The 15244-nt window shown below is 36.5% G+C and overlaps 1 protein-coding gene across 1 annotated transcript in view; it reads left to right on the top strand.

The window, feature by feature from the left end:
- Positions 1 to 5856: 5856 nt before the first annotated feature.
- LOC107702557 (tropomyosin beta chain-like) overlaps positions 5857 to 15244 on the top strand; it is a 25898-nt gene continuing 16510 nt past the window's right edge. The window contains exons 1-2 of the mRNA XM_016504914.1: positions 5857 to 6111; positions 7853 to 7978. Coding sequence (XP_016360400.1) covers positions 5998 to 6111; positions 7853 to 7978 — 240 coding nt within the window. The 5' untranslated portion in view covers positions 5857 to 5997. The remainder of the gene's footprint in view (positions 6112 to 7852; positions 7979 to 15244) is intronic.

Here is a 15244-nt window from a genome sequence, read left to right as displayed (position 1 = left end):
GGTGTTACAATTTTTTCCTTTTTTTTTTTTTGTGGCAATTTGGACCAGTGGTGCAATGATTAACTTTGCGTTTAAACAATTCATAGAGAAAACATCATTTTCTAAATAAAAGAATAATAAAGCTTTGAAATGTTACAAATAGTATCCTCCTGTTAATGTTTTTGCAGCATAAATGTTTGCTTTTGTGACAACTTGGTCTACTGGTATTTTTATCAAAATTATATCTTTTATAAAGCATAAAAGCCATATTTCCATTTTTGCTTTTATAATGTTTTTTCTTTTTTTTTTTCTTGCTGTTGTACAACAATTTACTGTTGTAATTTACTGATGTAATGCCCACACAGATGTAGACAAGACAATATTAGATAAAAAAAGATTTGTAACAAGAATTGGTTATTACCATGGTTGTTTATCAAATAATAATCAGTTATTATAAAGAACTGTTTTTAAGAAATTATAAAGACTGTTATTAATAGATCAAATACATAAACAGTTTAAGTTTTCACCGTTACTGCCTTTCCTGTTGCATTCAGTATATTCTGAATCTTGCCAGCTTTTATATTTTATAATTGTGTATTTATCTGTTATCAGTTTCTCACCTAAAATAAGCAAACTCACTTAGTCAATGTGTTTAACTAAAAACTCATAAATTCACTGTTTTGCAAATATCTCCTATTGCATTTGTGTTTTTTTTGTGTGTTTTTACAAAGATGCTGGTGTTGGAGGGCTTAGTGTTTACTTGCATAGGCCAGTAACACTAATAACATAATTTATTAACATTTTGTCATACTTAAAATATCCGTACTTCATGTGCATTCAAATATCAAGGTGAATAATTATTTGCTTAGCTACAGAGATTCGTATTTAATCTAGACTTAAACTGAGAGTGTATCTGAGTTCAAAACATTACCAGGAAAGTTATTCCAAAGTTTAGGAGCCATATATGAATGTCTCCACGTCCTCCTGTGGTGCTATTCTAAAATTGAAATGATATGATATGATCAGAATTTCTATAAGAACTGCTTCATTTGAACCACATGCAGCTTGTTTATGGAGACGGTGGGACATCCAGCCTGCACTGTACATTACAAAAATCCAGTCTTCCGGTGATAACCCATGAACTAGCTTTCTCTATCAGGGACAAAGAAACGGTAACAGAAATATTCCAGTAGTAGAAGAATGCTTTCTACAAAATTGGAAAAGTGGTTTTAAAAAACAATTTGCTGCCAAGTGTGACACTGTAGAGAAGGTAACAGCAATCATATTATCATAAATTACATGCTTACAGCTTATGTTTAAAAAATTTTGCGTCAATTATTCTTCTTTTTTTGGCACAAATTTTAAAAGAAAGCTTAATTTTATCTTGATACTGCATGTAAAATCCTCTCTCACTTTCAAATTAAGTAGATATAGTTCACGGTTTAAAACTTACAAACTGTGTCTTAGATGTCATTCCATCTCATCTTCTTCTAGATGTTGTTGGCCCAACTATTGTATGTATTATAATTATAAATAGTAGTCCAGCCAATGCTATAGTTCCATCCTGCCTAAAGCATGCGGTAATACACCCTCTTTTCAAAAAAAACCTACACTTGTTTAAATAATTGCCATCAGATTTTTAAGTTTTCTTTTTTTATCAAAAATATTAGAGAAGGCTGTTTATCATCAGCTGATCTTTTTTTATATGTATATATATATATATATATATATAAAAAATCGTTTTTTTATAAATTTGAGTCTGGTTTTAGGTCAAAATACAGTACTGAAACTGCCCTTTTAAAAGTAAAGAATGACTTGATGCTTGCAGCCGACTCAGGAAAGGGTGCAATTTTGATTCTCCTTGATCTTACAGCAGTATTTGATTTGACACAATTGATCACTATATTCTTTTAACGCGATTAAGACAATGGCAGTAATTCAGGGAAATGTTCTTAAATGGTTCTGTTCTTATTTAAAGGACAGAAGTTCTGTAATTCAATTGGGAAATAATTTCTCTGATTCTGCAGTTTGTTTTTGTGGGGTTCCCCAGGGATCAATTTTGGGGCCCATTCTATTTTCTATATACATGCTTCTGTTTGGTTCTATCTGTCAGAAATATAATATTGGATATCATTGTGTAGACGATGCACAATTGTACCTTCCATTGAAAACAGATGATGGATTAAATGATCTGATGAACTGCCTGTATGAGATTAAATTATTGGATGGCACAGAATTTACAATTAAAGAACTTAAAATTAAATGAGGCAAAAACAGAATGCCTAATAATTGGTTCTATTAGGCCATCTGTGCACATGTTAAAATGTGCAGAAGCAAGTAAGAAACCTGGGAGTGGTCTTTGACTCTGAGTTTAAAATGGATAAGCAGGTAAACTCGGTGGTTAAGGCTGGTTACTTTCATTTAAGAAATATTTCAAAAATAAAACAATTCCTATCGCTTGCTGATTTGAAACAGGTTATGCAGGATTTTATCATGTCAAGACTGTAACTGTACCTGGGGCTTCCTGCTGTTTTGTTGAATCGTCTTTTACAAAATGCAGCAACTACTGTAGGCTTCTGACTGGGACTAAGAAGCAGGTCAGTGTTTCCCCTATGTTAGCCTCGTTGCAGTGGCTAACAGTCAACTTTAGTGTCCAGTTTAAGGTTTTATTGTATGTTTTTAAAGCTTTGCATGGCCTAGCACCTGAATACATTTCAGATATGATTCAATTTCACTCTATGACTCGGCCATTAAGGTCTTCACAAAAATTGCTGTTAAAGGTCCCTAAATCTTGCTTAAGTCTAAAGGGGACTGTGCTTTTTCTGTTGCGGCACACCGTCTTTGGAATAACCTGCCCCTGGAGATCAGATGCTGTATGACACTGGGTCATTTTAAATCTCGTTTAAAAGGGCATCTACTTGCCCAAGCATTTGGTCGAGCTTGTTATTGAATATTTTGTTTGTCTTGAGTTTTAAATGTTTTTATGTGAAATGTTGTTTTTGTTTTTTTGTCGTCTTGTTTTTCTAAATGGTGTTTTTATTGGAAAGCACTTTGGCCAACCTAATAAGTTTTTAAATGTGCTACACAAATAAACAAACAAACAAATGTAAAGCTAACTGTCATCAGCATAACAATGAAAGCTTTGTTTCATGATAACATTACGTAAAGGGAGCATGAACAATGAATACATGAGGACCTAAGACTGAGCCTTGTGGTACCCCATATACTTAACTTGTTTTATGTTTGACAATTCCTCATTTACACACAAAATGGTACTGATCTGAGAATCTGAACATGCCTGCCCACAAATGCTAATGTAATCTTCTAGTGTTTTTGACATAAATCAAAGTTTTGAGATGGTTCTACAATTAACCAAAACGAAGTTCTGCCTTCTTTACAAGTGGTTTAATAACTGCAAGCTTGAAAATCCTTAGAATATGACCAAGCAGTATTTCTCATTTGCCTTGACACTTAAATCTATTTTTTGTTCTTTCAAAAACTGCAAACACAAATTTAGCATTTTATGCCATGTGTTTGTAAAGAAAGTACTAGCATTCAAAAACCATCACAATATCAATATAACGCACCATTGAACACAGTAGGCAAATTATATGACTGAAATCGGTGGGAAGAGGAAATCATTGTCCAGGCAGTGAAAGTGGTTTTTGAGAACATTACCTTTAAGTCATAAGTCATACAGCATATCGTAGAGATGCTGCTTATAAAAATCATGATGAAATTTAAGTTAAAGAAACTCTATAGACAGAGTGTTTAATGTAGTTAATGTACATCAGTTGTTGTTTTTTTTCCCAGGGCGCTTGAATAATCCTGACCTCAGATCTTTTTAAGTATAACTGGAGAATGAGGATTCAGAGCCTCCCAAACATGGACAAAATAACAGGGTCAAATGCAGAGCCCATTCAGCAGAACGAATCAGAGCAGGGGGACGTCACTAATTTTGGGGCCCATTCTATTTTCTATATACATGCTTCTGTTTGGTTCTATCTGTCAGAAATATAATATTGGATATCATTGTGTAGACGATGCACAATTGTACCTTCCATTGAAAACAGATGATGGATTAAATGATCTGATGAACTGCCTGTATGAGATTAAATTATTGGATGGCACAGAATTTACAATTAAAGAACTTAAAATTAAATGAGGCAAAAACAGAATGCCTAATAATTGGTTCTATTAGGCCATCTGTGCACATGTTAAAATGTGCAGAAGCAAGTAAGAAACCTGGGAGTGGTCTTTGACTCTGAGTTTAAAATGGATAAGCAGGTAAACTCGGTGGTTAAGGCTGGTTACTTTCATTTAAGAAATATTTCAAAAATAAAACAATTCCTATCGCTTGCTGATTTGAAACAGGTTATGCAGGATTTTATCATGTCAAGACTGTAACTGTACCTGGGGCTTCCTGCTGTTTTGTTGAATCGTCTTTTACAAAATGCAGCAACTACTGTAGGCTTCTGACTGGGACTAAGAAGCAGGTCAGTGTTTCCCCTATGTTAGCCTCGTTGCAGTGGCTAACAGTCAACTTTAGTGTCCAGTTTAAGGTTTTATTGTATGTTTTTAAAGCTTTGCATGGCCTAGCACCTGAATACATTTCAGATATGATTCAATTTCACTCTATGACTCGGCCATTAAGGTCTTCACAAAAATTGCTGTTAAAGGTCCCTAAATCTTGCTTAAGTCTAAAGGGGACTGTGCTTTTTCTGTTGCGGCACACCGTCTTTGGAATAACCTGCCCCTGGAGATCAGATGCTGTATGACACTGGGTCATTTTAAATCTCGTTTAAAAGGGCATCTACTTGCCCAAGCATTTGGTCGAGCTTGTTATTGAATATTTTGTTTGTCTTGAGTTTTAAATGTTTTTATGTGAAATGTTGTTTTTGTTTTTTTGTCGTCTTGTTTTTCTAAATGGTGTTTTTATTGGAAAGCACTTTGGCCAACCTAATAAGTTTTTAAATGTGCTACACAAATAAACAAACAAACAAATGTAAAGCTAACTGTCATCAGCATAACAATGAAAGCTTTGTTTCATGATAACATTACGTAAAGGGAGCATGAACAATGAATACATGAGGACCTAAGACTGAGCCTTGTGGTACCCCATATACTTAACTTGTTTTATGTTTGACAATTCCTCATTTACACACAAAATGGTACTGATCTGAGAATCTGAACATGCCTGCCCACAAATGCTAATGTAATCTTCTAGTGTTTTTGACATAAATCAAAGTTTTGAGATGGTTCTACAATTAACCAAAACGAAGTTCTGCCTTCTTTACAAGTGGTTTAATAACTGCAAGCTTGAAAATCCTTAGAATATGACCAAGCAGTATTTCTCATTTGCCTTGACACTTAAATCTATTTTTTGTTCTTTCAAAAACTGCAAACACAAATTTAGCATTTTATGCCATGTGTTTGTAAAGAAAGTACTAGCATTCAAAAACCATCACAATATCAATATAACGCACCATTGAACACAGTAGGCAAATTATATGACTGAAATCGGTGGGAAGAGGAAATCATTGTCCAGGCAGTGAAAGTGGTTTTTGAGAACATTACCTTTAAGTCATAAGTCATACAGCATATCGTAGAGATGCTGCTTATAAAAATCATGATGAAATTTAAGTTAAAGAAACTCTATAGACAGAGTGTTTAATGTAGTTAATGTACATCAGTTGTTGTTTTTTTTCCCAGGGCGCTTGAATAATCCTGACCTCAGATCTTTTTAAGTATAACTGGAGAATGAGGATTCAGAGCCTCCCAAACATGGACAAAATAACAGGGTCAAATGCAGAGCCCATTCAGCAGAACGAATCAGAGCAGGGGGACGTCACTCTCCCAGAGACTTTAGAGAAGTTTCCAAAAAAGACCAGCGTTCCTCTGGAGAGGATTCCAGCCGCCTCTCTGCTGTGCACTCAGCTTTGTTCGTCTCTGCCTCCACTCTCTGAACAAGCTCTCCTCTTTCTCCTCGGCTGCTAGCAGAAACCCAAAAAATCAACCATGGAGGCCATCAAGAAGAAAATGCAGATGCTGAAGCTAGACAAGGAGAATGCTATAGATCGTGCAGAACAGTCCGAGATAGACAAGAAAGGTGCAGAGGACAAATGCAAACAGGTAAATGGATTGAATCTGGTGAACTGAAAACAGGTTATCAGACTAGACTTTTTTCTGTAGGTCCATCCATGTTTCTGTTTTTTTCCATCTGTCTAATTGAACTCTCTGTTAAACTGGGAAAAGCGGACTAGAAAAAGTATGAGGAAAATTGCCTAAGCAGTGATATAAATATAAGTAAGGTGTTTTTTCCCTGAGTACTAAGTACAGAAATGGTATCATTTGACCTTTCCTGTATATGTAGTGTGTATGAATCATCAGTAATCATCTGCTCAGTGTCTTCAACTCCAAAAACTGATGATTAATCCCAGTTTAGGTTCCAACATCTCTGATGAGTTGAACTATTTTTAGTCTTGTTCCTTAAGACCCATCAATCAGGACTAACTGAAGTGTCCCATGCCAAATATAGTAGTGTAAATATGTTAGTATATTTAAGTAGGTATACTTGATAACAACCATTTCATTAAGAGGCCCAGGCTGACAGGAACAACATTTTCCACCGTTTGATTAAATGTGGCACAAATAACAGCACAAGCAGGCCTGTCACTTTAGATTTATTTGTTGACCGTGATGAATGAATTATTCCTGTTGATCTTTTATTGCCACTCTTGTCGTCCTCAATAATTAATAGGCAATGTCAGATATAACAGTTCTCCGTTTCACTAAAAGCCATCTTAATGAAGGCTTCTTCACTGAGGACACTGCCGCTCTCCATAATGGAAGAGCAGCTGGCTTTCCCATGGGAGAAAAAGCATGTGAAACAGTTTTGTCGGAGCACGTGTAATATGATAGTTACAGACATTAATTCCATTTAATTTTTGAATCTCTGTATATCTCATTTATCCTTTCTCCAAGTTTATATGCTTCTGTAACTGATTTAATGCACTTTTGGTTTTTAACAAAGATTAAATCATGTTATTTCTTGAAAGCCTGTTCTGATGACCCAACTCCATCTATTCTTGTCCCAAGGCCTTTGTTATTGCACCCCTGTTGGTCACCACACATGCTGTCCTTGATCTTTTTTTGTCCCGCTCCACCTTCATGCAGTTGTTCAACATATCAGGATCAAGGCTTTGTACCATCTGGAGCCACCGGGCTGCGTTTGACGCCAAAGCCGCGATGCTTCTCATAACTGTCCCGGGAAGGCATCTGTCAGGAGTGCATTGCTTTGAACCCGTTCACTTGTTCTGTCATCCACCGTAGCTATTTTACACTTCTCAGTTTATGAGCTGGCCAAAGTGGGCTCTATTTTTGCAGCCGGCATTATCTCGTTTCCATATACAGCAGCCGACTGTCCCGCTGGCTCACAATAAATAGAGGCTGGTTTATGACACTAAGCTATGTGTGGTGGTTTACTTGACGTGTGTTAATGGGGTGGATGGGGGTGACCAGCAGCTGCTGCAACTCTCTGCTTTAACATAACTTTGCTGTTTATAATTGTCTCCTCATGCCCTCCCCTAAATGAGCCGGGATTTACACATCATCATTTATCATCAGTGTAGGAATGGTGGACACATTACTTGACGAGTAGCGATCTTCCAAAATATGGAGAAACAAAAGTTTCTAAAAGAATTTCTACCCTGACTTTATCCTTCACTACTCTTTCTGTAGTATTCAAATCAAGCATCGAGAACCTGCTCAAATAAATCCTTTCGAATAAAGCTAGTCAAAACAGTTTCCTATATCCTTTATGGCATCATTTGCCTGTATTTCCAGTGCTTAATGTGCGTGTTTGTGTGTGCAGCTGGAAGAGGAGCTCTTGGGCCTGCAGAAGAAGCTGAAGGGTGTGGAGGACGAGCTGGACAAATACTCCGAATCACTGAAGGACGCTCAGGAGAAACTCGAGCAGGCCGAGAAGAAGGCCACAGACGTGAGTGACACACAAATCATTAAAGATTCAACGCATCTCTCATTCACTCCTTGTTTGAGATGGTATGTATGCACTATTATATACTACAGTTCAAAATTCTGAGGTCAGTAAGGTTTTTTTTTTTTTGAAAGACAAATTAATACTTTAGCAAGGATGCATTAATTGATCAAAAGTGATAGTAAAGACATCTATAAAAGATTTCTATTTCAAATAAATGTAAAGCTTTTTTTTACTAATCAAAGTGTCCTGCCGCACAACTGTTCCCAACACTGACAATAAATCAGCATATTATTATGATTTCTGAAAATCATGTGACACTGAAGACTGGAGTTATGATGCTGGAAATACAGCTGTGCATCACAGAAATACATTACATTTTTACAATTTATTACAGTAGAAAACAGTTACTTTAAATTGTACAAATATTTCACAATATTAAATATCAATAAATGAATAATTCACCCCCCCCAAAAAATGAATACAACATTTGTAAAACAGTATAAAACCACTGACGCCTCATTTGAAGGTTAAATATTTTGTATGAATCTCAAAAAGGCATATTTGGGTCATATTTCACGCCGTACTTTTTTTTTTTTTTGAAAATGAGGCCTATTTTAGGACCATCACTACCAGATCAGATATTTGTGACCCTGGAGCACAAAAGCAGTCTTAAGTCGCTGGGGTATATTTGTAGAAATAGCCAACAATACATTGTATGGGTCAAAATTATAGATTTTTATTTAATGCCAAAAATCATTAGGATATTAAGTAAAGATCATGTTCCATGAAGATATTTTGTAAATGTCCTACTGTAAATATATCAAAACTTAATTTTTGATTAGTAATATGCATTGCTAAGAACTTCATTTGGACAACTTTAAAGATGATTTTCTCAATATTTAGATTTTTGTGCACCCTCAGATTCCAGATTTTCAAATAGTTGTATCTCAGCCAAATATTGTCCTATCCTAACAAACCATACATCAATGGAGAGCTTAAAGATGATGTATACATCTCAATTTTGAAAAATGGACCCTTATGACTGGTTTTGTGGTCCAGGGTCACATATATGTTAATAACAATAACACATACATGCATACACACATATGTATGACAATGTTTCGCATTAGAATCGGGAGTGAGGAATGTGTTCAAACAGAACATCTAGAAAGGACAGGTTTCAGCACAGTTAGCATGCGTCCTCCTGTGGCTGCAGTCAGTATGATATGTGAAGCGGGTGATTGGGCCGGTCCTGTCGACAGCTGCTCTGTTGCTCGGGTGTCAAACCCACCCACAGTATCAGATTCTGTAAACACTTCATAAACTCTGTCAGCACCTCACAGCGTCCCACCACTTCATCAAAGACCCTGCATTGTCTACTTGATTCTGTCTGTTTCATACAGGTTTAACATGACCTTTGACCTTTCCACACTCACACTGTCAATTTATTTAGATCTCAATATCCAATACTCTTCACCGATGACCAAAATACAAGCATGATATACTTTATCTACAATACAATATAAGTACAAAAGATACAAATGGTACTTCCATGGTCTTTCTGGGCATGGCACTGTAAGAAAAAGTGAAGACGTCGAAGATCTTGATGAAGAATAACTTTTATTACAGAATAGTAGTGACAAAGTACATGTAGTACCTTGGGTTCAACGGAGTCAGACTGAACCCCGAACATCCTAAGCTCAATCATTTTATACAGTATTACGTTCATCTTCCCGCTCAACATGTAAATTAAGTTTCGTTTTAAATGTAAATTGCGGATGACAATGAAAGTGATAGCCTTCCGTTCCCACATCTTCGGTAGACTCAAGTGGGAACAACCAAATGTTAAGGTGAAAAGATTAAACAGAATCCATAGCAGTTATTTCATCTACCCTTTTGGTCAGCAGATGGTTCTTGACGGCCTGCTGCTTCTCCCACGCTATAAGTGACAAATTATCGCTCCGGAGGTACTATTTACATATGATTAAGATCGGAAAGAACTATCTATATGATAATTAAGCTCTTTGTAGAGAAAGGAGCATAGTTTAATACACAATTTGGAGTGGAAGCTGGGTCGAGGCAGACTATAATTTCTTACAGTACCAAAGAAATATTATTTTTTGGACATGTAGTGCCATGGTATACTTTATCACAGTATTATCTAATACCTTTTCATAAATGCATTGAGAGCAATACTGTAAGGTCTGCAGTGTTAAATATTAGTATTTGTGCAGTTCAGATCTGATAAATAGTCTATGGATGGTTCAAATAGCTCACAAATGTTGGACGACTCTTCGTGTACATTAGTGTGTTTGACTTCAAAAGGACTGCTTTTTAATTAGCATTTGTGCAGCACTTTTCCCAATCCGTGAAGATCGATCCAACCCAGTGATGTGACTGGTCATACAAAACCTCCATAAGATCATGTGTTTGGGAAGTGGAGGAGAAACCTTGAGCTCGCATTGCAAGAAATGTGCATATGCTAACTATCAACTAGTTACATGTGAAAAACAATTCAGCCACAGTAGAAATGCTTTCATCAGGAAACCTCTGTAGTTGCGTTGCTTCCAGTTCTTCCTCTGAAACACGAGGCTCTTTGACTGCGTGCTTCACTCGCTGCGTGTGTACTGTATTTACACCATTAATACGTGGCCAAAAAAGGAGAAACATCAGAGGAATGCAGGCATTTGTTTACAGTGAATGAGTTTAATTGAATGGGTTGGTCTAAGGACAGTAACGTAACTGAGGACAAACGTCTGAAACATCCTGTTTTATGATTGTAATTTGTTTGAATTGACTGGACACAATGATGCAGAAAGTTTGCAGGCAATACGACTCGTCTCTGAGATCAAATGCACAATTTGGGCACATATGATCTTGACAGATAGGTGACCAAGAATTCAATATGCCGTAAGTACATTTAAATCTGTATATTTATGAGCCATGTTGCTGTATGTCATCATTTGACTTTTTTAACAAAACCTCTTAAAAACCTTTGCCATTATGTCATTATATCTCCTGTGTCTAAACAGGCCAGAAATACAGTAAATAGAAATAATCCTTTTTGACAATCAGGCTGTTGTTAAAACCTTCTTTCTTTCTTTATAATTGCACAAACATCCACCTTCAGCTTGTTTTTTTCTTAGATTATTTTACTGATTTTTATAAAGTAAACATATAAAATATAAGTTTTGTATTATTATTAATATTTCGAGATGAACACTTACTGGACTGAAGCAACTTAGGTTTACTTGGTCATCAATATTTTTAACTCAAGTGTGAGTATCAGATATCATAGATGTACATGTATTCGTTTATCTCTCGCTCAGGAAAAGGTACAGAAGCTGTCACTGGGGCGGTAACCTTTTAAAAGCTACACCTTGGTACCTAAACGGTCCATATTGGTATTAGCTAATCTACAAAAGTGTACCTTTTGAAAAGGCTTTTGTACCTTTATTTCTCAGAGTGCCCAATAATAATTGTATTGCATTGCATTATATGTTTTGTCCCCCGTAATAGAAACTACAGAGCTTGTAAAACTAAACATTTAAAACCCTATCCTAATAAGGCATATTATTGGTAGATAGAAAGTGGCACTGTTACTGTTATGGAGACTTAATAGATTTACCTTTGATGTTAACAGAATAAAAAAATATATAAAACTTTCTGATTATTATTTCATATGCCAGGCTTTTTTTTTTTTTTTGGAGAATTTTGATGAATGCGTGTGTCAGGTGTTTTGACACTGAAGACTCACCTGTATATCTTCTCACCTGCAGCCTCATCATCATGTCAGGCATATCAGTTATTATTATTCATTATGCGGGAAACTGATGGTTTTTGGAAGAAAAACAGACTCTGCTGGCGGTGGATGGTGGCCCAGGTTTTTAAAAAAGTACACTTCCATAATGTAGCTACTTAAAGTGCTCTATCTTCGCACACTAATATTGTACTTAATATACTAAAAATGATTCTTTAGCACTTCTTAAGATAAGATAGTGTAGTCAACTGTGCTTTTTGAGACTAAAATGCGCTTTTAACATACTATCTCTGTATTTAAAAATGTATTTAGTTACCTCTTGTAGTACACTTGAACCCATCTTTCACACACTAGTACACTCAAGTGTACTACAAGTAGTGACTAAAAACATTTTTTAAATACAAAGAGTATGTTAAAAGCGCATTTTAGTTTTGGAGAATTTTGATGAATGCGTGTGTCAGGTGTTTTGACACTGAAGACTCACCTGTATATCTTCTCACCTGGAGCCTCATCATCATGTCAGGCATATCAGTTATTATTATTCATTATGCGGGAAACTGATGGTTTTTGGAAGAAAAACAGACTCTGCTGGCGGTGGATGGTGGCCCAGGTTTTTAAAAAAGTACACTTCCATAATGTAGCTACTTAAAGTGCTCTATCTTCGCACACTAATATTGTACTTAATATACTAAAAATGATTCTTTAGCACTTCTTAAGATAAGATAGTGTAGTCAACTGTGCTTTTTGAGACTAAAATGCGCTTTTAACATACTATCTCTGTATTTAAAAATGTATTTAGTTACCTCTTGTAGTACACTTGAACCCATCTTTCACACACTAGTACACTCAAGTGTACTACAAGTAGTGACTAAAAACATTTTTTAAATACAAAGAGAGAGTATGTTAAAAGCGCATTTTAGTTCATTTTCATGGTGTCCCAAAATAGCACAGTTGAGTACACTTAGATGTCCTTAAGTTTATCTTTAAAAAATCATTTTTAGTATGTTAAGTACATAATTAGTGCGCGAAAATAGAGCACTTTAAGTACATTATGGAAGTGTACTTTTTCTTAACCTGGGTGGTGGACTTGTGCCTTGTACAAATACCCACACTTGCGGTCTTGGCCACTTGAGAGGGCATACGCGACAGGGAGGAAGTGCGCAAGACTGTCCCAGGTCTTAAAAACACCAGAGCGCAGTGCCCTTGATGCACACTAAACCACACTACCTCGAATACTGCTCTGGAGCGCTATTCCAGGCTTAGTGTATCCCATCATGCAACATGTTCTGGAAATAAATCATGAGACTTTGCCGAGATCTCGCGAGAGGTCACGGAAACTTTTCCAATGGAAGTTAAATATTATTATAATAGTTGGATATTACAGATAATTTGTTAGAAAAACAAAGTGTTGCACGTTTTATTGGTGCAACGTTTTAAGATGAGTAGTGGTGATATTTATTTTGTACAACATTTGCAACGGCTTTTTATCACTTAATTAGAAGCACAAATTAAATTGTGTCATGTTACAGGGACTACTGAACAGACATTTAGAAGTTGATTTTAAAATGCAAAGTCTTTAAAAATAAAAATCAAGCTATGTAAACACTTACAACACTACGGCCTGTTTTCATGGACAGGGCTTAGCCTAAGCCAGGGTTAGGCCATAGTTCAATTAGGACTGCGAGAGCAAATACAAGGTTATGAAAGTTACCCCCCACTGTTCTTACTTTCAAGAAGATATTAAAATCTATATTAAATCTATATCTACCTCCTGTAACAAAAAGGCAACTAAAAATTTGAATGCATGCTCACTTTTTATTTGAGTGTAATTTGTATTTGATAATTAATTAATATTTTGAAGGAAGAGTATGTTTATTGTTATGTGATCTGCTTATTTATTACATTTTTTTCTCATTTATTTATAAGTTAAGAGTTTTTTTTCTTTCTTCCACTCAATCTCTTTTGAATTTGAATTGCTATATAGCCTAATGTTTGTCCATCCTTGAACCCCTGGCTCTTTTCCTTGGCATATGCTTTCTTACATTTGTATTTTCTAAGCAAGTGTTTAATAATAAACCGCAAGTGTGGGTATGTTTTAGACGAGGCATTTCTCCCTCTGGGAGGAGCGACTGAAGCCCGTTCTTCTGTGCTCCTCTCAGTACACCTGACACTGCTGACAGGTGCGCTGCGCCATCTGTTGCACCGGCGAACATCAGCTCTAGCTCGGCTCACGGATGCGGTGCGAACAGAGCTCTCGCCGGCGGTCCACGCTACACCTTTCCGGGGGAACCCTACTTCTTTAGAGGAAGAAACTAATCTGTTTAACCTGAACGGTGTCTGATAAAGGCAAGATCACTGGGATACAGCGATATCGCTACTGCCCTGCCGTGTCGCGTTTATCATTGTTAACACCGGACTCGGGATCCAGAGGGAATGGCCTCGGTAACATCCATAGAAGCGGTGAAGAGGAAGATCCAGAGCCTGCAGCAGCAGGCGGACGAGGCGGAGGACCGAGCAGAAGCGCTGCAGAGGGAGGTGGACCTGGAGCGGCAGGCCAGGGAGAGAGTGAGTGACCCCAGAAACATTCACATTTGAGGCTCGTGTTCAGCCTGGATGCGGATTCTGGCCTGAGCGACTGTTACAGTGATGTTTTATCTCTTTATGTACATTGTTCACTTCTTGTTAACTATTCACTGCAATACCAGTGTCCCTTTATTCCAAACCAACCAGGCAGTCAAGGGGCCTACTGCAGGCCATGTGTACTGTCCTGGATGACGACAGTATCTTTATTAATGGGTCATATATATTAGATGTGGAGGACAAATGTGACCCTGCAGCAAAAAAGCAGTCTTAAGTCGCTGGGGTATATTTGTAGCAATAGCCAACAATACATTATATGGGTCTAAATTATCCATTTTTCTTTTATGCCAAAAATCATTAGGATATTAAGTAAAGATCATGTTCCATGAAGATATTTTGTAAATTTCCTACTGTAAATATATCAAAACTTAATGTTTGATTAGTAATATGCATTGCTTCAGAACAGAACTTCATTTGGACAACTTTAAAGATGATTTTCTCAATATTTTGATGTTTTTGCATCCTAAGATTCCAGATTTTCAAATAGTTGTATCTCGGCCAAATATTGTCCTATCCTAACAAACCATACATCAATAGAAAGCTATTTATTCAGCTGTCAGATGTATAAATCAATAAATTTACTCTTATAACTGGTTTTGTGTTCCAGGGTCACAAATGCAAGACTGATGTTCCTCATGGTTGGCATCTGTAATAGTTTTGTAGCGAGTGCTCTGACTTTGAGATGTTCGGTTTTCCTTAAAGGGTTAGTTCACCCAAAAATGAAAATTACCAAAAATGAGTAAATTTTACTCACCCTCAAAGTAGGGCTGCCCGATTAATCGAATGCGATTGTCATGCGCATTTTGTTAGTAAAGCCGGTTCTGTAATCAGCAGTAAATCATCATCACGTGCTTTCAGATGGAGCA

The sequence above is a fragment of the Sinocyclocheilus anshuiensis genome, unplaced genomic scaffold, assembly GCF_001515605.1.
Source record: "Sinocyclocheilus anshuiensis isolate Anshui unplaced genomic scaffold, SAMN03320099.WGS_v1.1 scaffold210, whole genome shotgun sequence".
Classification (NCBI taxonomy): Eukaryota; Metazoa; Chordata; class Actinopteri; order Cypriniformes; family Cyprinidae; genus Sinocyclocheilus; species Sinocyclocheilus anshuiensis.
The sequence above is the reverse complement of the archived record's forward strand: the minus strand, read 5'-3'. Positions and strand labels throughout refer to the sequence as shown.